The sequence below is a fragment of the Battus philenor genome, unplaced genomic scaffold (genome assembly GCF_028537555.1).
Source record: "Battus philenor isolate CCGP_79_NKW_IND1 unplaced genomic scaffold, ilBatPhil1.0.hap1 SCAF_29, whole genome shotgun sequence".
Lineage (NCBI taxonomy): Eukaryota > Metazoa > Arthropoda > Insecta > Lepidoptera > Papilionidae > Battus > Battus philenor.
In genome coordinates, this window is record NW_027181692.1 from 1,975,482 (window position 1) to 2,001,359 (window position 25,878).

General features: G+C 36.4%; 1 protein-coding gene across 1 annotated transcript in view; it reads left to right on the plus strand.

Annotated features, from left to right (window-relative positions):
* Slik (Sterile20-like kinase) overlaps positions 1 to 25,878 on the plus strand; it is a 72,124-nt gene that overhangs the window by 17,413 nt on the left and 28,833 nt on the right. Inside the window, exons 2-10 of the mRNA XM_068770023.1 lie at positions 13,827 to 13,930; positions 14,915 to 15,040; positions 15,675 to 15,848; positions 18,022 to 18,220; positions 18,979 to 19,109; positions 19,553 to 19,732; positions 20,413 to 20,556; positions 25,319 to 25,400; positions 25,615 to 25,799. Of these exons, the coding sequence (XP_068626124.1) occupies positions 13,904 to 13,930; positions 14,915 to 15,040; positions 15,675 to 15,848; positions 18,022 to 18,220; positions 18,979 to 19,109; positions 19,553 to 19,732; positions 20,413 to 20,556; positions 25,319 to 25,400; positions 25,615 to 25,799 (1,248 nt within the window). The 5' untranslated portion in view covers positions 13,827 to 13,903. The remainder of the gene's footprint in view (positions 1 to 13,826; positions 13,931 to 14,914; positions 15,041 to 15,674; positions 15,849 to 18,021; positions 18,221 to 18,978; positions 19,110 to 19,552; positions 19,733 to 20,412; positions 20,557 to 25,318; positions 25,401 to 25,614; positions 25,800 to 25,878) is intronic.

The following is a 25,878-nucleotide window of genomic DNA, read 5'->3' on the forward strand; positions in this document are numbered from 1 at the left end:
AACCATCTGCAGAAGGCTGGATACAAAAAAAAGCTTGATGTTTGGGTGCCGCATGATTTGACGCAAAAAAACCTTCTGGACCGAATCAACGCCTGCGATATGCTGCTGAAATGGAACGAACTCGACCCATTCTTGAAGCGGATGGTGACTGGCGACGAAAGATGGATCACATTCGACAATATCAAGCGAAAACGGTCGTGGTCGAAGGCCGGTGAATCGTCCCAAACAGTGGCCAAGCCAGGATTGACGGCCAGGAAGGTTTTGCTGTGTGTTTGGTGGGATTGGAAGGGAATCATCCACTATGAGCTGCTCCCATATGGCCAGACGCTTAATTCTACCATCTACTGCGAACAACTGGACCGCTTGAAGCAGGCGATCGACCAGAAGCGTCCAGAATTGGCCAACAGGAAGGGTGTTGATGACTCGTCAGAAGCTACGGGAGCTCGGGTGGGAGGTTTTATCACATCCACCATATAGCCCGGACATAGCGCCAAGTGATTACCACCTGTTCCTGTCCATGGCGAACGCCCTTGGTGGTGTAAAGTTGAACTCAAAAGAGGTTTGTGAAAAGTGGCTGTCCGAGTTCTTCGCAAATAAGGAGGGGGGCTTCTACGAGGGAGGTATTATGAAGTTGCCGTCTAGATGGAAACAGATTATCGAACAAAACGGCGCATATTTGAACTAAATCCGATCACTGTAGCACTTTTTATAAAGCATTGAATAAAGAGCAAAAAAGCGGAAGGGAGATATTTGACAACCGTTACTAAAATTACATATTTAAAAGTTTTCACTGTCTGTTTGTTTCGGCTAATCTCTGAAATCTTTTATTTTAGAAAAATTCTTAAACGAAGAAAAAACTAAGTAAACTTTTTTTTGGTTAAATTCCACGCGGAAAGTCGGACAGCTAAAAATATAATATTACTAGCTGATCCCGCAAACGTTGTTTTGCAAAAAAAAAATTGATATTTAAATTTACAAATAAAAAATAAGGGTTGATCGTAGAGGGGTGAAAATTTATGGTTGTATTCGTTAGAAAAATAATTTTTTTTTTTAAGTGTGAACAACCTTTATCACTTAGGGGTATAGAAAATAGATAGTAGCCGATTCTTAGACCTACTGAATACGCATATTAAATTTGGTAAAAATCAGTCAAGCCGTTTCAGAGGAGTTCAAGTTTGAACACCGTGACACGAGAATTTTATGTATTAGATTAATTGTACGTAACAGTACACTTGTGTCCGCGACGATACGGTCGCGTAGTGCGGTTTAGCATACATTACCGCTTGGGCGCGACCTGCACGAGCCGCATACCTGCCGAGGATCGCGACCTTGTTCAATCGATGTGTCTTTAAACCCGGCATTTCTTATTTAATGGAATCAGGCGTTACTTCGCGGAAGTCCATCCTTAGTAAGAAAAGGACCAATATTTAGCCACTTCCGCACATGCAGTGGTAGTCGTGCAATGAAATGCACCGCCCGCCAGCCCGCTGATAAATGCGTATGCGGCAAACAATGCGAATCACACAACTGCCACTGCCAAATCACTCAACACGTGTTTCACCCCTCCACGTGTTTACTCTGTGTTTGGCATTAATCGGTGTAACATAACTCCTGAAGATGCCCCGTGGTCCTTTTCTTACTTAAACTTCTTTATGTCTTAATGGCCTGGTTTTCGCAATCAAGCGACATTGAGCTCACATGGTGGTGCGGTTCTTCGGGAAATTTCAGCTATTTGAGGCTACCTCCACACACAGGAGTAGGCATCGAAAATGGAAATTAGTATGAAAAAGAATGATACAAAATTGTAGAATGTAAGAAGTGAGAAAGATCTTAAAAGGAATAATAGAAGACAGGCAAAATATAAATTATTTATTTTTTATTTAATATTCTTTATTGGACACTTAAGAAATACATTTAAATAGTTTCATAATAATATGCAAAAGAGTACACTGGTCTGTCTGGTCTTATCGCACAAGGCAATCTCTTACAGACAACCATAGTATGGAAACGGTAGAAGTACTAATAATGGGTAGTTGACATACATATTTACAAACAAACTTACGTAAATATACACAGACATACACACAAACATACATACATATGCATACAAGCAACATATACATTGTTTTTTTTTTAAATTAAATTAATTATGTAAAAAATTTGATAAAAAAGGAACTAATGATCCAAAAATCAGACATAGCTACGAGAGGTCCCCCAATAGTGGAGTCATATAAAAAGGAAAACTACACAATTAAAGTAAATATACGTTTTGTAGTAGATCTTTGACACTACACTTAGTGGGTGCCGCAACAACCGTAGCCGGATGTTCAAGTCAGTAAGGTATACGGATGACCCTATAAGGTCTTAGTAAAACGCTAGGTGCATGCTGTTTGCAACCAGTCTTATAAGAAAATTACGAAGGCGGCTAATGTTATAACATAACTCGACAGTAACCAACTTTATACTTTGCATGTGGCGAGTTTACAGTAAGAACTCGTAAGAATTAAATACTAAATTATAAATGCTAAAATATAAATAGTGTTTTTTTTTGCTTTTGCCATGTCAAAATACAACCTTATTGTGTGACCTACTTTAGAGGTCTGCATTGAAGTGTTTCGCGGAGCTATGCGGCACGGATATCTTGCACAAGCCCGCGAACGGGGATGGGCAAATCGTAAACTGTCGAGATTCACAGGTGTGTTGTACAAATTTATGCTAACACGTGGTACAGTCGCGTACGGAATTTCTATACATATACTAGCTGATCCCGCAAACGTTGTTTTGCAAAAAAAAATAAAGTTTTTAATTAACAAATGTAATATAAGGGTTGATCGTAGAGGGGTGAAAATTTAGGTTTGTATGTATTTTTGTATGCTGTATCATAATAAAATAAAAACCAAAAAAATTGTCTAAGAAATTAAAAATAAAATTTAGGGGTGGACCACCCTTATCACTTAGGGGTATGGAAAATAGATAGTAGCCGATTCTCAGACATACTGAATACGCATGTAAAATTTGGTAAAAATCGGTCAAGCCGTTTCGGAGGAGTTCAAGTTCGAACACCGTGACACGAGAATTTTATATATTAGATAAACTTGACAAAATTTTAGTTATTAGTAGATGATTCTTCATCGTTTTAACCATTCGATGGTGTGAATGTCCAGCAGTGGGACATTGGCCTCCCCCCCAAATATTTAGAATAGAATTGGTTTAATTCATCCAGCATCTGCCAACTGTAACAAGATCCTTGTAGGTCTATGTTTTTCGCTCCAGAACCATAAAGTTACATAGGATATTGATTAAGACCAATGTATATCAGGATTTGGGAACGATTAACTGGTTTCAATGAATTATTTAGTGGCTGGAGTACCCGATATCTCTTGCCAGGTTCGACTAAATCTCCTTGTCGCATATACGGAATTACCTTCTAATAAAATGTTCAGCTACCGAAACATCCTGTATTATATCGAACCCGATATCTCTAAGTTTATTCTTTAATTTGATTTACTTTGACGGATGCTTCATGGAGTGATTGGACACAGGAATCCCACCAAAAAATGACCGCAGTTTAACCTGTCACGTGCCTATGGACATACCTATCTACATCACCCGGTTGCTTACAGAGTCTGATCTGCACGGAATGGTCTACATTATATCAAATCACCTTAAAAATACAGTTTAAATTCACTTGCTCTGGATGGACTACAGACTACAAGAATATAAACAGTAATATTTCATTTATCATTTTAAAATAATTGTTTCCAACAAATTGTAATCTTCCCGGCCAACAAAAGGTTAAGCTGTCAAAACATCTTTAGCATCCTTATTCTAGGGTACCCCAGAAAGCCTAACAACTGCTTAATTAGTTGCTATAATGCTACGAAACCGCTGTACCGCGCGTGGGTATGGGGGGGGGGGGGGGAGTATAGGCCGCTCCATTCCCTCAGTCTGCGCATGCTGTTTTTTCCCCGACCCTCACCTCGCCGCGATTTCCATTGGCTCGGCGCAGCGATTTTGGAAGTGCTAAATAATATTCTAATAAATATTACAGGTGTAAAATATCAGCGATACACTTTCGAAGGGGAAATCTCTTTGAATGATATCAGCGTATCAGATTCGGGAAAGCCAATGCACTTTGTCAGCGCACTGTATAAGTAATACAGGGTGATTCTAAATAGGCAGTAAAAGTTTTAAAAAGGCGAATACATCATTTATAAATGGTACTCTCTATCCAAAAATCAATGGTTTCAGAAATAATAATATTAGTAATACTATATACTAAAATAATTATTGTGTTCATCTGTCTATGTAGACTATACAGCCAGACGTTATCGACCTCTCGCATTCATATAAAAAAATTGTATATTTTAGAGTAATTACTATATATAGGGTGACTAAAAATAGGTGTAAAATGTTTAAAATTTATTGTTGAAAATTTAGCTATATATTATCATTATAAATATAATACATGCGGATGATCCTGTATATTTGTGACGTTATAGGTAGTTGTACGTGACTGTACACGGTCGGCCCCATTCCGGCGGCGGCTGGCTGACCCACCGTTAGGACCGCGTGCAAGCGTTTAGCACTTTCACTGGAGGCATTCGATTCTGCCAGTTGGAAACACTCGATGCCCTCCGATGTTACGAGCCATGCAACTATCGACCGAACTGGTCCAGTGCTAACTGTTGTTGATATTATTGTCCGCATGCCCGTCTGAAATGGCAGTAAGTGAAGGACATCGTTCGTGCAACTGATTGCCATTGGAGACAAAAGGTTCTGGAAGCCCACTAGGTGAACCAACGACATAGTCGTACAAGAAGGATAACAAGTGGCTGGATGTCATCGTGTGTCCCAATTTGATAGAAAACACAATGAGATTCAAATCCCCCTGCTACCCCTTGCTACCCCCTGCTACGGCATCCTTCAATTTAAAGCCAGGACGGTTTCAAAAGCCCACGAGTTTTCTCTTGTAGTCTGTTATGGTTTTTAATATATTAGATACAGGAAGTATATTCCAAGGTTTGTTTAAAAAAAAAACTTTTGAGATCTATAGAAAATGGGTGTCAATGTGGAGTAGGGATGAGGAAATGATATCATGAAACGTAATCTTAAAAACTGGTCATTGTCATGGCGTAGTAAAAATATATTAAGTGATATAGTTTTTACTTAAACACAAACATACAAAAATGTGAGCAAGAAAACATCTGGAATATTAAACGTAAATGTGAAGCACGTACGTTAATGTCTGTGGAACGTAGATCCAATTAATAACAATAAATATATATTAAGTATCACTTGTCAACAAGCGATGGAGTATATATGAGGGAGCATATCCTGTGTCTACGTCGTAAATGTCAAAGAACAGTGACATTTGGCGCCATTTTAAAAAAATTAGCGCGCATTCATAGATTACAAACGACATGTCTTCCAACCTTTTTTGTGCCGTGTCCCGCCTAAATATTACTAAAATTCCTTGCCCCCCCCCCCTCCCCTATGTAACATAAATATTTTTAAATTAAAGCGAAAGGGTTAAAATCGAAAAGCACCTTCTAATAATCAATGGGCCCTGCGTTGGGAGACTGCCATAGATAAGTCTCAGATTTATTTACTTAATATCCTTGTACTTACAAATGTCCCAATTGATGATTTGTTCATGTTAGAGTTATAGTTTATTAAATAAATATAAACATGGGTTATAGATTAGTATTTATTGTATTAGATAGGCTAGTGTCTTCTTTTTATCTAAATCTAGATTTTAAATATTAAAAAAAATTAAATCATGAAATCCGACTGTACGTACGTACGTGTTACTATATACACTAACTTCCACAAAATATCTTAGAATCGTTTTTTTCTTGAAATATAAAAATAAATATATTATATATTCCTAAATCTTATTGTAGCATTCAAGAGGTTTTAGTTGATCGAAATGTGTGGAACACAACACAAATTCTTTCTCACAGCGTTCAATGCATCGCCTATCATCCTTCGGAACATTTAAAAAAAATATTATTTACATTACCCATTATTCCTAATTTTTATTTATTTTGCATTAATATTTTTTTGTACAATAAATTCTAATTTTTTTACAACAATTAAGTCTTTTTCTTATTAGATTATGTTTCGCTTGATTACATCGCTTATGATCGTGTGAAAAATCGTTGATAAATGTGCGGTGGCTTGCCTCGTCTTACAAAAGGTGATGATACATGGTTGATATTATACGTGAAAATTTGTTATATTTCATTTAAGAGAGCAACTGTTGAGTATCTGTCTGCCTGTTAGAAGATCAGGGCTCAGAGTCGGTGATGGCTTGCTACTTATAATGTTAAAATGATTAACCCTTTCGTTACTAGCGCCGGAGTTAGACGGCATCCACCTTGTAATGTGGGGTTATGTGTAGGTCCGTGTTTTAAGATTTATTACAGCCAAATAAATTACTAAGAATTATCCTAACTTCTATTTTTAATTGATATACCAGTAAAATCTTTAAATATGTAACACTAATGAGAAAATTCGAACATCAGCTTACCGTCATACAATGTGCGCACTTCGGAGCACATGCCCGGTTCAGTAGCGTCAATTCGGCGAAACGGACTGCGGTAAGGAAAGGGTTAATTGATCAAAGGTGACTTGAATAAAGATATTTTGAAGTCGACTCTCCGGTCTAAGTATATTATCTGAACGGAAAGTACCACCGGAAATGTTGGGGTTTATGCGTAATGCGCGGTGACTAAAGTGTGCCTGCAAGTGCTAGTCACCTGCACAAGGTAGACAGGCGTCGAGCCGTCTGTTATTATATATCTAGTGTGCGTTTGAACACTACTGCCCAGATGGCACTTGTGAATTACGGTAAAAGCTCTTTTTTCGCGGGGTATATGCCGCAAATATAGAATGCGTGATGTTAATCTATATGGGATTATATGAGATACGTTCATAGGTGACAAAATAAAAAAAAAACAAATATATGAAAATCAATTTAGTTGAAGTTTTCGAACGTTTTGATTGATTGAACAATGGTTTGAAGAATTTTGAAATTATCTCTCGATTGTCAGTTTTTAAAAGCTGCTTCAATTCAGACTGACTGAAACCGTACACGTATACGGAATGGTAGTTTAAATGGAATTAAAGGTGATACGTTTCTAGGTGACAAAATAAAAAAAGCATAAAAAAATCAATTTAATTAAAGTTTTTGAATATTTTGATTAAGTATCATAAGACAACCTATGATTATAATTTTGTAATTATCTTTCGCTTGGATATTTTTAAAATCTCCTTCAATTCAGATTGACACTCAGCTTGCATTAGCGATTTGCTTTAAAAATAACACTTCGTTCCATAGACGCAGCGATGTTCGTAAAAAAATTGCAAAGATCATTTGCCATTATTAAACGTTCGCTAAGATTTTTCAAATTAAATGTCACGTTCGTTGCCAGTGCGCGTTGAAGCCTTTTCTTCAATGGACTTTGAATTTAACATTTCCTCCAAGTCCGGTTTAGTGAAATCATGTTGCGTATTCAAGCGATACCTGAAAGTCACTTGATTCTATCTGTTCGAACCCATCTTGTCTTATACTTGAATTTGCACGGATTCTTCTTTATTTTCCACAGTCACACTGTTTTACTATTTTTATTAGTCTCCTACAAAGGTTATTGGGTTTAGATACCTATTGACTTTTATATATATATATATATATATATATGTATATATATATACATATATATATATATATGTACATACATATATATATATATACATATATATATACATACATTATATATATATATATATATATATATATATATATATATATATATATATATATATATATATGTAGTGATATGTAAGTGATGCGGCCAGGCGCCCTCTGCCGTATCGAACCCCTATCCAGTAAAAGCTCCTTGTTCACGCTTCCTTCATTCACGTTTTCATTATTCGCGGAACTTATAAATATATATATATATATAATGTTCCGTATGTGTTTCGAAACTACTTTTAAATAACTGTACACTTGAATTTTAACACATATTTTGCACTTTTATAATAAAAATGTGTCCTTTTGCATTCCTTATAAATAATTAAGGTGTTTGACATCTAAACTAAGGCCTTCTGTATTCCACTTTGATTTTTTAAAAGCTTGAAAAATTTTCAAAGATCGTCATATAAATGACGACCTATGGTTTAATGATCTCTGACTTGAAGACATCGTGGTAGACTCCTATCACTTGTGAAGACACCTTAAGAAAATCAACTTAAATATGTAACAATAACTAAGTCGAGAGAAGCAACACTGTGACTTCCTTAAAGATAAGTCTGATGTCATCGCGAATAACGAGCGCACCCGGGCGACGTCACATGTTTATGTACAATTAACACCGCGCACGTCATAACTACGTAATGACTAATATGTATTTCAAGAGAATTCGGATCCTTAATGATATTCAGATAGGGAAATATAAATTGTTATACGGAAAATGTCGATCGTATTGAATTGGTTATTCAAGATTTGGTCATTTGTTGTATATATGTGTATGTATATATATATCGATGTAGCTATACCACATTCACCGCTTTAAAGATTTTTACACAACATATGACCAAAACTTGTATATATATATACTAGCTGATCCCGCAAACGTTGTTTTGCAAAAAAATATTTTTAATTTTCAATTTAAAAATAAGGGTTGATCGTAGAGGGGTGAAAATTTAGGGTTGTATGTATTTTTGTATGTTGTATCATAAAAAAAAAAAACAAAAAATTACGTCAAAAAGATAAAAAAAAAATTTAAGGGTGAACAACCCTTATCACTTAGGGGTATAAAAATAGATAGTAGCCGATTCTCAGACCTACTGAATACGCATATAAAATTTGGTAAAAATAGGTCAAGCCGTTTCAGAGGAGTTCAAGTTCGAACACCGTGACACGAGAATTTTATATATTAGAGAGAGAGATATATATATATATTTATATATATATATATATTTAAATAGTTTCTGTAATAATGAATAATGTAATGAAAATAGTACCTTTTAAATTATTGTTTACTATCTATATCTGTCATTGCGGACTTTGTACTGCTAAAAGTAATTGATTTGTCGCATCCCAAAAGGAAAAATAAATTAGACGATCGACGTCGACGGTGTTAAAGCTAAATATTGCACATCGACCTTTTGAAAGAGACAATCAGCTAATTTCGGCTTCGCAGAGCGTTATATATATATATATGAAAAGGCTACTAGTTCCTGCAGACTTTTTACTTTCAGAAGTTATTGATCTGTTGCATTTAATTAAAATGGTGTGTAAGCTATTTGCTGAAAAATGTTTTAGCATTTGATGTGTCTGAAGTTGTGCTGATAGCCGATTTAGACTTTGTGCAGATTCATCGGAATTGAGTCCGCGGACTAAACATTTACGCTGGGTGATGAAACCCCTGATGTTACAAAACGAAGACGCATGCACGTAGACGGTCTATACTCGTGTAGGTGTATAGTGTAGTGAATGAGGTGTAGTGTAAGTTGTGCGAAGCGAGGACTACTCGGCTGTCGGGAGCGACACGGGCCTCTTACCGCCCTCGTGTAAACGCGGGCTAGGCGGGCGCGGTCGCCGAGTCATGAGTATAAGTGTGATGAATGTTCGGTGCATCATCCTGCCCTACTGGGGGCTGATAAATGTGCCTTTAAATCTTTTACACCTATAAACAATGTGAAGCTTGGACGCTAACTTTGAAAGAAGAACTAAAACTGCTAGTGACGGAACGCAAAATCATGAGGAAAATCTTGGGACCAGCGAGAAATCAAGACGGATCTTGGAGGCTCCGAAAGAATGCCGAAATTGAGACTATAGTAGCACAGCCAAATATCATTGGCGAATATAAAGCTCAACGAATCCGCTGACTTGGTCACTTGGAGCGAATGGGATCGGATCGGAGCGTGAAGGTAGCGTACCTGGAAAAACCGAGGGGTCGAAGACCAGTGGGTAGACCCAGGTATCGCTGGATCGATCGCGTTGAGGCAGACTTGCACGAATTGAATGTCAACCAATGGCAGACGATGGCGCAAGATAGAGGAAAGTGGAAGTCTCTCGCTTCGGAGGCCAAGACCCACTTTGAGTCACTGAGCTAGCGGAGTAGTAGTAGTAGTAGTATAAACAATCACCTTGGATATTTTCAAATGATATACAGACACTTATAAATATAACCATTTATAAAGTGAAAATATAAATTCCTTAGTAATAAATACGAAGGTGAAGTTTCGCTGCGTTGCGACATGCTAATAGAGATTACAAAATGAAAACGAATCCGCGCAGCCACGTGGCCGGCGTGCGCGCGCAGAGACACGTCGCGTGGATTCGAACTGCAGGCGGCCGAGCTGCGGATGGGCTTCCGTTGACGCGATAGTGTAACCGCTATTAATAACTTTTGTTAATGATTCATTTTTGTGGGTGGTCCAAGTCATAAGCAAATAAATTGTGAATCATACACAAAATTGTCTATTGTCTCGTGTGAAGTTTGTGGCCTTAGCCTTGCGGCTTTTACAGCTTCATCGGAAACGAGTTCACGGAACGGAGGGGTCCGTGAACTATATTTACACATAATATTATTATCTGTTAACATAGAGAATAGAGGAGGAGAACTTCGCCTCAGTGGTCAATAAAGAGCAGTGCCAGAACTTTTAGGAAGTCCGCAAAAAGTGATGATGAAAATAATGGAAATAATAAACAAGAGTGATAAAATAACTGTGATATTAAAAAGGAAAATGAAGTGCGCTATAATTAGTAAGAAAAGAAGAATGAATGAATTGTTAAAGTTGTTTTTAAAATAATAAACGTAAATTGTAAAACTCTGGAGGGAAGGCGAAAGAAGTGAGGCGATATATGAAAAAAAAATGAAAGATATTAAGAAATAACAATGTAAATATAGACCCTGTCCAACGATGATAAGGGCTGAATGAAAAGCTGCATAAATGAGGATATAAAACAATGTGAAACTTGTATGTATATAGCAAGCGCAGTGAAGGAAATCTATCCATAAGATGGATAGGTAACCTTATTGGTTTGGGCAGTCACTCGCCAAAATGATTTAACAATTTTTCAATGGAATCAGGCGTTACCTCGCGGAAGTCCATCCTAAGTAAGAAACCACACTACACCGGTGTAACATAACTCCTGAAGATGCCCCGTGGAGGGGTGAAACACGTGTTGAGTAATTTGGTGTTGGCGGTTGTGTGATTCGCATTGTTTGCCGCATACGCATTTATCAGCGGGCGGGCGGGCGGTACATTTCATTGCACGATTACCACTGCATGTGCGGAAATGGCTAAATATTGATCCTTTTCTTACTTAACAATTTTTCGTTTGAAAACCTCTCAAATTTATTACAAAAGAAATTTTGATAGAAAGATATTAGATAGAGAGATAAGAGATGCAGAAGTATATTGTAATATTGTACACAGTTGCCTATACGAGTTACTAGTTATAAAGCCTAGAGAAAGGGTTTAACCAGTTTATATTAAATTCTAGTGCTAGCCTTATGTACGCCACTATTTGAGTTAATTTCTCTAAAGAATTTAAAAATATTGACATGTATAGATCAGGTCTTCTGGATGCAATTGAACACAATGTTTTGGAAAACTATCAAAATTATAGTGTATAATATTAATTTAAATACACAATTTTCGTGTCCAATAGCAGTGAACACCGGTAAAAAAAAAACAATTATGTTCGTCGCACGTGACTTGGACCACGCGCAAAAACCTCGCGAATATTTTTCGATTTATTTCCTCTGAAATTGTGACTGTTCACGTGACAATGTACCGTTTGGCTATGTATATAGAGACGAAAGTCGTATACCGGCGACGTGTTATCGGAAGCAAGGACGAATGCCAAGGCTTTGGAACGCGAATGTCTTACGTGATTTGAGACAAACAAGAAGTAGGCGCCCAGATTTCGCACCATCGCTATATAAGCTATATTGCCTTTTATCTATGTTTTCCTAGTACTCTATTGCGACCAATGTATTCTGTATTTCTCCTGTATATTTCAAGTTATGTTGGTTTCGCTTACATGTTCACGAATAAAAATGATTTACATATATTATCTAATATATAAAATTTCCATGTCACAATGTTAGTTACCGTACTCCTCTGAAACGGCTTGACCGATTTTTACCAAATTTTATATGCGTATTCAGTAGGCCTGAGAATCGGCTACTATCTATTTTCCATACCCCTTAGTGATAAGGGTTGTTCACCTTTTTTATTTTTTTTGACGAAATATTTTGGTTTTATTTTTTTATAATGTGGCATTAAAAATACATACAACCCTAAATTTTCACCCCTCTACGATCAACCCATTATTTTTTTTTTACAAAACAACGTGTACGGGATCAGCTAGTTAGTATATATAATAGATAGAACCTGTTTCGCAGTTTTTAATAGTAATAGGTGCTATTTTGTTCAATGAAATTTTGACATCTTGTGGTTCGAAATACCACGATGACGTAGTTTCGGCACTTCTCTTTTGATTGTTACGTTGATAGTTTTTTTTTATTATAAGGATCTATATTCCATAGATACTAGCGTTCATACATTTGTTTTTATATTTACTTTTAATATTTCCGATTAAAAAATTATATCATGTTTTTGCACGTTTATTTAAACTTTACTAACTTAAATCGTAAATTATTTCAAACTAAATTTTATTCAACTAATTATTATGATTTTTTTTAATCATTGGTGTCTTGTTTGCTTTTCACGACGCTCTAAAAATGTAAAGTTTTAAGATTTATTTTTCGTGCGACCACTTCCTCATCACTACTCCATATTGCCATCCTCAAGTTGTGCGCCAGTATCTGTGCGGTGTTTGCCATATTCGACATATAGATGAATCTTGCGATTGCATCTTGAGTCTCGTCCACGTAGTTTGTACACTGACTATATCAGTGATTCCCAAAGTGGTATATATCGACCCCTAGGAGTCTATGACAACCTGCAAGGGATCTACGTCAGCGAAAAAAAATTTTGGGGTCCATGAAATGAAAATGGAAGTCCACGATAGTGGATCTCAACACATACACTGATAGTGCCTATTTACTTACATCATACTATCTTATAATATCAAAACATTGACATTACATTATTATATATGTTTACTAGCTGTTCCCGCAAAGGTTGTTTTGCAAAAAAAAAATAGGGTTTTAATTAACAAAAAAAATAAGGGTTGATCGTAGAGGGGTGAAAATTTAAGGTTGTATGTATTTTTGTATGCTGTATCATAATAAAATAAAAACCAAAAAATAGTCTAAAAAATAAAAAAAATAATTTAGGGTTGGACCACCCTTATCACTTAGGAGTATGAAAAATAGATAGTAGCCGATTCTCAGATCTACTGAATACGCATATAAAATTTGGTAAAAGTAGGTCAAGCCGTTTAGGAGGAGTTCAAGTTCGAACACCGTGACACGAGAATTTTATATATTAGATAAAATTGTGTAAGTTGTAGGATGTTGGTATTCGCATTGCGGTCGCAATACATTTTCAATATACATTTAACTTCACTACAGTTAAAAATTTACAGGAAATCAATCAGATAAGTAGGGGGTCTACCCAACACGGAAAAACATGGCAAGGGGTCTACGACACAAGAAAGTTTGGGGAATTCTAGACTATATAATTCTAGAAGACCAAAATGGATGGAAAGCTGAAGAATTAAAGTCATGTCTTTCGTGTGACGTGATGATGATATTAGAGAACAAATGTACGACCGGTGAATCCTCCTTGCAGGTGGAATTTCGCAACTCATGTATGGTATGCTCCTGCCCCACCAGGTCCATGGAAGGCGGCGCAGGATGAGTAAAGGCGGTTGAGGCGCATCGCGCCGCTGCAACGCGCGAATCCACGCACCATGTCGTTCTTTAACAATCTCAAGAAGGTAAGTTTATATCTGGTTAACATCACGTATTTATTTATGGAGGTACATCACTCACCTTTGATTCGACGTTGACATAGCCATAATGGTCTCGTCACGTAAGACCTGGGTATAATGTCCAAGATCTCAGCAAAGCCTCCAAATAGGTCAACTAGGTCGAAATATTTAATGGAATCAGGCGTTATTTTGCGGAAGTCCATCCTAAGTAAGAAAAGGACCAATGTTTAGCCACTTCCGCACATGCAGTGGTAGTCGTGCAACAAAGTGTACCGCCATCTGATAAGTGCGCATGCGGCAAACAATGCGAAGAAGTAGCTAAATATTGGTCCTTTTCTTACTTAAGTAGGTCGACGCAAGTAATCATCGGAGGTGCTACTCTCGAAGTTGTAGACGATCATATACACCAGAGTCAAACCTTCGAGAAAGAGATCACTCGCTGAATTCTCGGATGTGAACATTTTGGAAGTTCCGAAAAATCTTCTCGACCAAAATACCGTAATACCAGAAGACGAAGGTGTTGGACCAGTGTGTGGCCGCAGATGGGCCTGATAAGAAGTCTCAAGGTATCTCAGAGAGCATTGGAAAGGGCTTTGGTCCGAGCTTTTCTATGAGATCGAATTAGCGATTCATAGCTTAAAGAAGTGGCAGTGAGTGAGGTACATCGCTTCTGCACTTTGTGCATTAATAAGATTGTCACTGCTCACAAACAAGTTTCAGATGATGCAGCAACCTCTGCGTATGGTACACAGATGTCACACCGCGATCGCCAACCCGTATACCAAACAAAGCTACTATGGAATATCCCCTCATAGATATCCTTGGGAAAGGCCTATGTCTTGCAGTGGAGATCCATGGGCTAAAAGTAGTTAGATGTTTTACTGCTAAAATAATAATGGTGGTAAACCTACACAAGTGGAATAGGTGAAGAAACAATCGATACAAGCATAACTCTTCTGTGATCTAATCTGTTGTTCCTCTCAACTCCAGGTGCTGCACCTGGGTAGCGGCAATGACGCGAAAAAGAAGAAGGTGTTCAGCAACATCCGGGACAACAGCGATCCCAATGAGCACTGGGACATGATAGGAGAGCTGGGCGATGGCGCCTTTGGGAAGGTAGGTTTTTCCACTGTGGTGTACTTCTAGAACACCCTCAAAAGTCCATTTATCACAGAGGTTCCTAGACTCATTTTTCATGGACCAATTTCAAAATTTAGCTGGTTCTGTTAAAATTCCTGCAGGTGAATTTGTATCGTATACATAAAACTCGACATAAATTCAAAGATTAGATTTAACTTTAGAAATCAATGTTGCGTCTGAGTTCTTTTTGCACGTCTGGACTCGTTTTACTGAATACGTCATCTGCAACTTTTAACATGTAATAGCATTCTTAAAATATTATCAGCCTATATTAATAGACGAAGTCAAGCTACTATTTTAATTCTTCACCATCGGAAGTAGATAAACTTCCATGGGGAACCCCCTCCTCCTCCTCCTCCCCCTCCTCCCCATCCCCGTCCCCATGCGAAATCTTCATTTTTTGTCACGTCAATGTAGACTTCGTTGAGTCTCCCGTGAATCGATGGCGGTTTACTTTGACCACTTTTAAAGGAAATGGAATAGAGTAAGCGCCCATTGCGCGTTCACCTGAATTTAAGTGAATGGTAATAATGAAAGATAGTTCACCACGAGACTGGAAACTAGCATATTTCTTGTTCAAAAAAATTCAGCATATGTTCTTTGGTTGCAGGTGTACAAAGCCCAGCACAAGACGACGGGGCAGCTGGCCGCGGCCAAGATGTGCATGCTGGATAACGAGGACGATCTCGCGGACTTCACGGTCGAGATCGACATCCTCAGCGAGTGCCGGCATCCCAACGTGGTGGAACTGCACGAGGCATACTTCATCGATAACAAGCTGTGGGTTAGTACCTAGCTTTTTGGTAACTAATTTGGCTTTGGACGACATTTGATGATAGTGTAACACCCAACAGTCCAAGATGATCACCATTATTAATGCACTTTGTAACGTTGGAGACAGTTGAATAGGAAATTGTTCTACAGTGAATATATACAATTCCCACAGATTTGACATGAACATTAGGTTGTAGAGTTGGTCTTACGCCAGAAGAAAAAAAATATTTATAAGTTCCATCGACAGCAGCAAAGTTGTATTCTTTTATTCCTCTCTAATCCGTGCAAGTGACGAGAATTTGAGATTTTGAGCTACTTTCTAAGAGCATGCCTTATTGTTCAATCACTTATAAACACATACTTAACCCTTAATTAGGCGCATTAAGAAAATCACTCAATTAGGCGCATGGGGTCTTAAATGACCCCAAAAAAACATTGGGAAAGGAGTATCAAAAAGGAATAAAATTTAATGGATTTCTATAGTAATTAATAAAGTCTTTAATATACTTAACTTTAAGAAACAAATACTTACTATGACATTAAAAATATTTAAAAAAAAACTAAAACAGTAAACCTCTCTTTAAACTAATTTTTTTGGCATAGCCGAGATCAACTTAAGAAATAAAGTTTATTCAATCTCATCAGCGAAATCTTCTGTTCTGCATCCGACGCAGTAAATCCTTGAGTGTTGCTGATAAATAAATTTACGACACTTGAAACATTTTGGTGGCACTTTTTTGTCGTCCTTTCTAGGACATGATGAACAGCGCCCGCGCTTAGCTGTCGATTGATAAACCGCCTTGTTCACATTATAAACTTCATGGAACCGTTTTTTTGTTGTCGCTGGTACAGCACGTAGTTGTATGCGACGTTTTTGGTGATCTTCCACAAGTGCCGCAGCTATTTTCTTCAAGAAAATCCGTCTTGTATATGTCAAAGTCTTCTCAATATTAGCTTTGTGTATGACAAATGCCAGATATGTTTATACTCCAGGTAAATGTAAAATAATATTTTGTGCTCGGGTCATTACTGCGTTCGATGGTGGTACTTTACACCATTTCACTTTCGGGCCATTTCTCTGAGTATGTCGAGATAAAAAATAATTATCTTCCGTTTTCCGATGTGTGGGATATGTTCAGACTCCTCAATTTCGCTTTCTGAATTATGAGCACTATCAATGATAGCATCGTTTAAAGTTTCATCTTGCGAATCCGAACCAGCAACATCTTGCTCTTCATCAAGCACTTTATCCAGCCATTGCAATACTTGTTTGTCGTTAGGCATTTCAATTCAAAAAAAAGAAAAAGCATAGAAAAAACTCAAAAATACATAAAGAAATCATACCGTATCAAAATACACACATACAAAGATAAATAGTAAACAATATACTAATATAAACACAAAAAAATCACAAAAGTAAAAACTTACCTTCGCCAAAAAATGTAACGTAACTGGGCGCATGGGGTCAACTCTCTTAAGGACAACGATACATGCACATGCGTTAATGTTCTGGATGTGACTAATTCGCGTACCCCGGGTGGAGTGAGGAAGCTAGAAAGAGCGTTAGTACGCTCTGAAGACTGTAAGCCATAATTTTTTGAATTTCAAGTGGCCCTGACCCCATGCGCCTAATTAAGGGTTAAGTAAGATGATACAATATACATATTAATTACATACACATATGCTATATACATATATACACACACACATACATATATATATATATATATATATATTATATTACATTATTCGGAATTAAAGATAGTTATGATGATTGTTCTATGAATAGCTCTCGAACCTTCTATTTGAACATGAACCAGTGTGTTGACTAATTCAAACTGACTAATTCAGAAAATTAATCCAAAGCAGAAAGTTTTGAACAAGAAAAGAAGATAATTGAAGTATTTTGTGAGAAGGACAAGGTGGTAAAATATTATAAGACCGTATATTTCACTCATGGCTTAAAAGAATTGCAAGTATGAGGTTAAGTAGGAAGAAGGAGTGCTAGACATAAGGAAGAAAAAGAGAGTAGTCAATGCACGTAAATTTCTCTGCTTGATGATATTCAACTATTTCAGATGTGATCAATCAGAAAGACGTGGTCGTATCTCCGAAGGTAGTTCCTTAATAGCGACAAGTAAAAAGTTTTAAATGTATTTGATTTATCTGTTACTCTTTGCCAGATGTTGCTGGAGTACTGCGACGGCGGAGCCCTGGACTCGGTGATGTCGGAGCTGGAGAAGGGTCTCAGCGAGGCGCAGATCGCGTACGTGTGCCGCGAGATGTGCCGCGGCCTGGAGTTCCTGCACGGGCGCCGAGTTATCCACCGCGACCTCAAGGCGGGCAACGTGCTGGCCACCATGACCGGGGGTGTCAAGCTGGGTGAGTACCATGTACACTGCTGCTAGATAATAACAAAGTAAATATTTGGACATTGGCCAGCCTACTAGGTAAAAACATTAATGTAAGTCAAAGAGGCAATGTTCAACTTCGTAAACTATATGTCATTAAAATTATTAATGGCCCAACGTTTTGGGGCCTCTTGTTGAACCCGTATCATGGGTAAACAAGATATTTATTTACATTACAAATTTTCACAGAATTTAAATTAATTTCCATTCTCATCTTTTCTCCTTCTCAAAGTCTTTTTTTTTTTGTCTCCTCTAATATCCTTCACAATATCTTTTCCTTTCCATACATCGCCACACTTTCTTCGCCTTCCCTCCAGAGTTCTGCAATGTTACCTGTATTATTTTTTATCATTTGTATAACAATTTATTTACTCTTAATCCTTAGTTTATGGGTAATTATTTTAGGAGTTATATGGCCTGCCCACTGTGCATATATGTTGTTAATTATAATCAACATATAGGATTGATTTCCCCCATTGATAAGATTAAAGAGAATAGAAATTTGACACGAAAAGGAATATGCTTTTGCTAAGAATGGTTTTTACAAAATTGTAAACGCAGGGAGGGGGGTTTTGAATTCATTAATAAAATGCAGTAGTTAGTATTTATAAAATTTGTCCAGAAAATTTTTGGTTTTTTCAAAAATTAGCAATAATAGATTTAGTAAATTCCACCCACAAATATCAGTGCGGGCCTTCAAGCTATGTTTTAACATTTGTCTTCTTGCAGCGGATTTCGGCGTGTCGGCCAAGAATAAATCGACCCTGCAGAAACACGACACCTTCATCGGCACGCCGTACTGGATGGCGCCGGAGGTGGTGCTCTGCGAGACCTTCAGGGACCATCCCTACGATTTTAAGGTGAGGGACGACATACATCAGATAGTCCAGTTGTTCATGCTGTCAGATGGCTTTGAATGCACTGAACTGATACACAGCCTCATTTGCAAGCAACCTTAAGAGCCATGGAGAGGGCTATGCTGGGATTTCTTTACTAGATCATATCAAAAATGAGACCCGAAAACAAATGAACATGTGACAAGTTGACTTAGCAGTGGGTAAGCCATATGGCTGAACAGATGGCCGCAGGAGTTTCAGGTTCTAGAGTAGAGAACACAGATTGGTAAGTTCAGCATAGGATGTCCATCCATAAGGTCGTAAGACATTTGTTGCTGGCCACTTCCAACCGGTCCTATTTGAAATCTATAAAAGGTACATGCCTTAGGTAATTAACAATGAATTAGAACGAATTAAAGAAGTAGTATAGTGAAAACTGTATACAGTGTTGATAATACCGTTTTCAGGTGGACATCTGGTCCCTGGGCATCACGCTGATCGAGTTCGCGCAGATGGAGCCGCCCAACCACGAGATGACGCCCATGCGTGTGCTGCTCAAGATACAGAAGAGCGAGCCGCCCAGTCTCGACCAGCCGTCCCGCTGGAGCAAGGCCTTCAATGACTTCATTGCTAAGGCCCTTGTCAAGGTGAACATAACTCTCTGGCACAAAATATTTAACCCTCAATAACCTAGAGTTTAAATTTTGATACCAATTATTTAAACCGAATGTTCACATTACTATTAGTTTTTTTATAGGTTGGCTGTACGAATTTTATTGTTGTACAATATTTTTTCCAACGAAATAAAAAAAAAATCTATTTTTCCTTTCATCTAGCAAGCCCTCAAGCAGCAAACACAGTAATATTAAAAAAAATCACTTTCTTAAATCAGGCTACTAAGGGTTCAACTGAGCGAGTTATTTAAAAAAATCATAAATATCTTTTTTATAACAGGGGGGGGTCAAGTACCTTGAAAGTACGCGCCTTTTTAAAATTCCGTATTCAATTAAAAAAAAATAGCTACTAAAAGTATTTAAAGAAAAACCTTACTAGTGCCTTAACTAAATTTGAAAAATCAACCAGATCAAAGTATTGTGTAAAACTTTATTATTTCTGAAAATATTGATTTTTTTCAGAGTGTACCAAAAAGTTGATACATACATTCGTCCTGTATACTATAATTTGTCTGATAATAGGAATCAAGATCATTAACTAAAATTAAAAACAGCTCAAACTTAATGATAGATTTTTCATCTTATCACCCATATGTAAGGTTTCCTCATATATACTTATATATACTAATACCATTGTGTATCTTTATCGCCAGGATCCAGAGAAGAGGCCAACATCTACAGATTTATTGAAACATGAGTTTGTCTGCGGGGACCTGGATTCGAAGCCACTCAGGGATCTTCTGCTGGAATACAGAGCCGAGGTGGTTGAAGAGGAATTGTTGGATGATGAGTCCGAGGTGAGTTCTAATTTTACAACATCTATATCATGTTCATTACAAAAATACTTAATTTTAAATAACAGTGACTATCTATATCTAGCCTGTATATAGTTTAACGTTAAAGCTTATATAATTATTGGAACCAGGCGTTACCTTGCGGAAGTACATCCTAACTAACATGCAGTGGTAGTCGTGCAACAAAGTGAACCGCCTGCCAGCCCGCTGATAAATGTCTATAAATGAATATATATATATATAGAGAGAGAGAGTTCAAATTGTTAATGAGTCAAATGGGCTCAGTCCGTATATCTACTGTTAAAATGGCTCTATCATATTACATTGAGTTAGGAGACATAGGAGGACAATTAACAAGATGCACATGAGATATTTAAGAACAGACAGTTTGATGTTTATCTACATTTACCCCGTGTAAGCTTACACTAATGCATACAACATATAACATTAATATCTCTGCTGCAAATAACCTTAGATAATATTGCATCTATGTATAGTTCTTTGCTAATAATCAATTTAATTTAAATTTTAGTGTAACAGTATTAACTTCGCTCGATTTATATCATAAAGCTTCATAAAATCACTATATCACAACTGCTATATTATTGTAACATACTATATATATGTGTGATAATCACCGTGTGTTTTCGCTGCCCCACACGCTTACTAACGGACTCGACATCAGTCTAAAAGAAAAAACAAACCCAAAAATAAGGAACAGTACCAGAGAATTGGTTAGTATATACCGAGTTTTTCCTGAAATACCTTCTCCGTACAAATACATACAAAAGCTCTCATACATACTATTCTTTACAAAAAAAAATGAAAATTCATTATCGTATTTTCAATGGCTACATGACAGGTGGTAATCAAATTATATAGTGATCCTTCTAAGGTTCTTTAACAATGTATTTACTGGACAGAGTTTAATATAGCGCTCTTTCAATCGCACTTACGTAAGCGAAAGAGACAGGTGACTAAGTGGCGTCAATAATTGTAAAGAAGTGTAAAGATGTGTTTCTGATCTATTTGCCTTAGCTGTCTGAAAAATCTCACAGCAGTTTAAAAAAGGACTAAGCATAGATGATAGTCCAGTAAATTAGCAAGTTGAAGTGGTTGTAGCTATAACGGATGGCACCTGTGAGACCACAACGTGAACCTTCTTAATGTCTGCTAATGATGCTGGGCATCCGGTCCTATGGAGAATATGTGGGAGAAGCCTACGTCCAGCCAAGGAGCGTCTTACGGTGGACATGATGATCATGATAAAACATATATACGCCAAATTACGCGTTAATTATAGTAATATTTGCGCAACAGGCAAATAACAGATCCATGTAAACGCATCCTTACATCGTTATCTCAAACAAATGAGATAAATTATACATTTTATGATAATTACTCTGTCTCGCTCATAGATTCCAAAATATATTGAATAATAAGTGACAGTAGCTTCTTACCTTTAGATGCTTTGTTAGTCAATACTGATCAGTGTTTAGATTCAATGTCGATCGGTGTTTCAAATATGAAATTTATCCTATATTGAATTCAAAAATATTATTTCAAAGAGTAAATCTGTTTTTAAAAATAGATTCAGATAGAAAACTATTTTCTCCAAAAACTGTGTAAAAGAGGTAATATGATGAAGCGAAAATAATTCATTTTTGTAATAAAAAAATATAGTGTACAGTCAAAATTCAATCTATAAATACAAACCTATGAATACATATTAAAATCAATTTTACAATTATTCATTGCTATTTGATATCAAGCATGCAAGTTTATTACGTACCGGACCAAAAAATCTAGTCAGATATATAGATGTACTACTGTACTACTCTTCTAACTTCGTTCGTATCGGGATTTCCCCCAATTGTATTTTGTTGCTATGTAAAAATTATAATTTAGAAAAATTTGTACGGATTTGTATTAAAACATAAAAATGTAAAAATGTATTTATTCGCATATCTGAAAGTTATTAGAATTGTTAAAAAAAATTATTGGGTGTATTTAAATTGAATACAAATCTATTGTATTAGGAGGACCGGAAAGTAATGTCGCTTTCTTAAGTTAAATTAAAACGGCTACATTTTTAACAAGTTTTTATTTCTAATCAACAATATATATTCACCTTCGTCATCAACAACCTTTTCCATCTAGTATACAAAATCAATGACATGACGGAGTGGTAGAAATCAATCTGTTTTTCTGTAGCACATGTCGACAGAAACTACATTACTCTCCGGTACTCTTAATATTACGTGTGTTGTTAAATATAATTTATGTATCTTTTTTAATATATTAAAACATGGCTCGAACAATGAGCTTGGCCATCCGTAGTACATAACGTATTTCACGTTGATCTACGTACCTTAATTGTGTTGTTTGTGTACTGCTTACATTGCATGCGAATCGGACGGCCAGCCGCGAGAGCTCCCGCCGTCGTCGAAGGTACAAGCGATTATGTGCTTTATTACAACTTCTATAAAACTTTGAATGCCATGTTGATCATATATGACAGTCCAGTTTGTCCCATGACGCCACGGTAGTCAATTGGTGACCAGAGATAATTTTTTTTCTTTAATATATAATAAAATGAGACGGTGTTTAAGAAAAGTCAATAATATACAATGAGTTTTTATGATTGATTTTATGACATGTTCAACTAACAAAGAAATTTAAATTAAAAAAAAACTTTTTTTTATATATATTTTTAAGGCCATTGGTGATGAATTAGATTTATTGTGTCTGATGAAATTAATGCTGTAAGCCCTGGGGGCTTTTACAGCTTCATCACAACCAAGTTCAAGGAACGGAAGGGTCTATGAACCGTTCAAAATTTGGTTATCATTCTATGTAATTATTATTAGTATATGGTTTGAGTAAAGGTGCTATTTTCGAAATAAAAATTGATTTATCAGTGATTAATATAAATATTAAAACGAATTATTGTTAGGGGATTTGCTTTTTTATGTTATACTATATAAGTCAGTCTGCTTGATTATTTTTATATTTTAACGCTTATATATTAATTTTGTATTGTAATTATTTTAGTGATGTCTACTGGTCCATGTATAAGTCATACATTAACTATGTATATATATATCTTATTATATATGTAATATGTATGCCAATAATTGTCGATCGAAGACGGGAGTACAAATTTTCCAGTAAATGTAATAATCAACGAGAAAGCCGTTTTTATGTATATATAAAAACTTGGGGTCCATTGATGGAGCCTTCATGAAACCAAATTGCAATGTATATTGAATCCAATATATATTTTCTGTTATCATATATATTTTTAAACGCTTCCGCTAACACATAATGTTCTGTGTTCATTTTTAATAAACTTATATGTTGATATTTCTTTGCTTTCTATATTATTTATTTTAATAAAATTTACAAAAATATTTCTATAAATTATTGTTTGTACTGTTTTTTTCTATTTTTAATGGCCATTATTGGGGACATTTATTTTATTCCCCTTTCTGATTTTGGGACAGGGCATTTACATTTTTCTTTTAATAATTCTTTTTACATACTTTTTTATTTCTTTACTCTTGTTTCACTCCATAATTCTCTAGCATTCCTCCACCTAACAATTTCCTTTTATGCATCACCTTTCTATCTTCACCTAGTTTCTCAAATATCACAGATTAGGTAATCATCACATTTTTTCGCTTTTAGCTTTTTTTTATGCTATCATATTTTTTTTACAGATTTTCAGTTTATTAACAATAAGGTAAGGGCACTAGTAGTTGACCATGTACTAGTAGTTGACCGTCTTGTATGAAATTTTAAATAATAAGCGTTGTGTTTATCGTATCTAATTAAAAAATTAATTTATAAGTAGCTGCTCTCATCTATTTACAACTGCGGAAAGCTCAGAACTAAAGCGCATTGTGTGTAGCAGGAGCCGATAGTTGTTTTTGACAGGGTTCAACTGTGAGGCATGTTTTTTGATTTCGTGACTGAATATTATATTTTTTCTATGTGAAAATTAAAGTTTTGACATATGTGTGGTCTTATTTACCATAAAAGTAGGTTTTTATTCATATGGTCAACTACTGATGCTAAATACGGTCAATTACTAATTTAATTTAATTTTTCAGATTTTGATTGGTCAACTACTGAAGCAAACACTTAATATGAATCAAATAAAAATTTAAGTGTTTACGATTTGTTTAATTGAAAGACTTCTTAGTAAAACTTAATCTAAAGGGTATAAGAATTTCCTTTAAGCACCCACTGATATTCTAAAATTTGAATGTATGTGGTCCATCAAAAAAACATTTTAGCAGCGCTCTTAAGTGGTCAACTACTGGTGCCGTTACCATACATTACTTTTGTATTATTTACATCTCCCTATAATCTTATTTGTATATTTTTTTATTACTCACTGGCGCTGAGCTTATTCTGTTTATAAGCTTTATTTACTTTTGTTCGATACAAATTAGATATATAAACAAATTTGACAGATTTGATTCAAGCTAACCTTAAAGGGTCGGCAAGCCGTGACATAACTGGCATGTAAACAAATTTCTTGCATCTCACTCACGCACAATATAATTAATTATTAATATTATATTAATGTCACTGAATTATATGTGCAAAACATATAAAGTAGGAATTCTCTTTTTATTTCTGCAATTTTTTTTGACATTTTGTTCTTTATGATGTGTATAGGATGTATATATATATACACCTATAAATGATGTGTGTGTGAACTTATGTAAAGCATTTGAATCGTGTTTGTGTGCAGGAACATCGCAGCTCTCAGATGCACATGGAGATGGAAGATGACTCGACGTCGGTGAGGTCGGGCGACACGCCGGACATCAAGAGTGAGTTTTTCTCGATTAATTCATATAAAGAATGGTCAACCCCCTCCCCCCTCCGTTTTACCGCGCGTAAACCCATGGCGCGGTATAGCGGTTTCGGTAGCACTTTTGGCACTCTAAAAGCTTTCAGTGTTTCGATATCAGTTCACACCACCTGTGCAATAAAGATTGACGTCATGTAATAATTTTTGTATATTAAAATTAATTTGGTTATCAGTGTCGGAGGAACCGTCAGGCGGTACTCCGTCGCCGCCGGGTGCCCCGCGGGTGTCGCGGCCCGCCTCCCCGCAGCCGACACCCACGCCTACCCCCATCCCCACGCCAGCCCTCACGCCAGCTCCCACGCCTGCACCCAAGCGCCCACACGACGACGATCACCAGCTCGCTGACAGAAAGGCACCAGTAAGTACTTACACGAATCAGTATCTATCAGGACAAGATATATGAAAAAAAAAGGAAAAATAAGATTTGTGGTTATTGG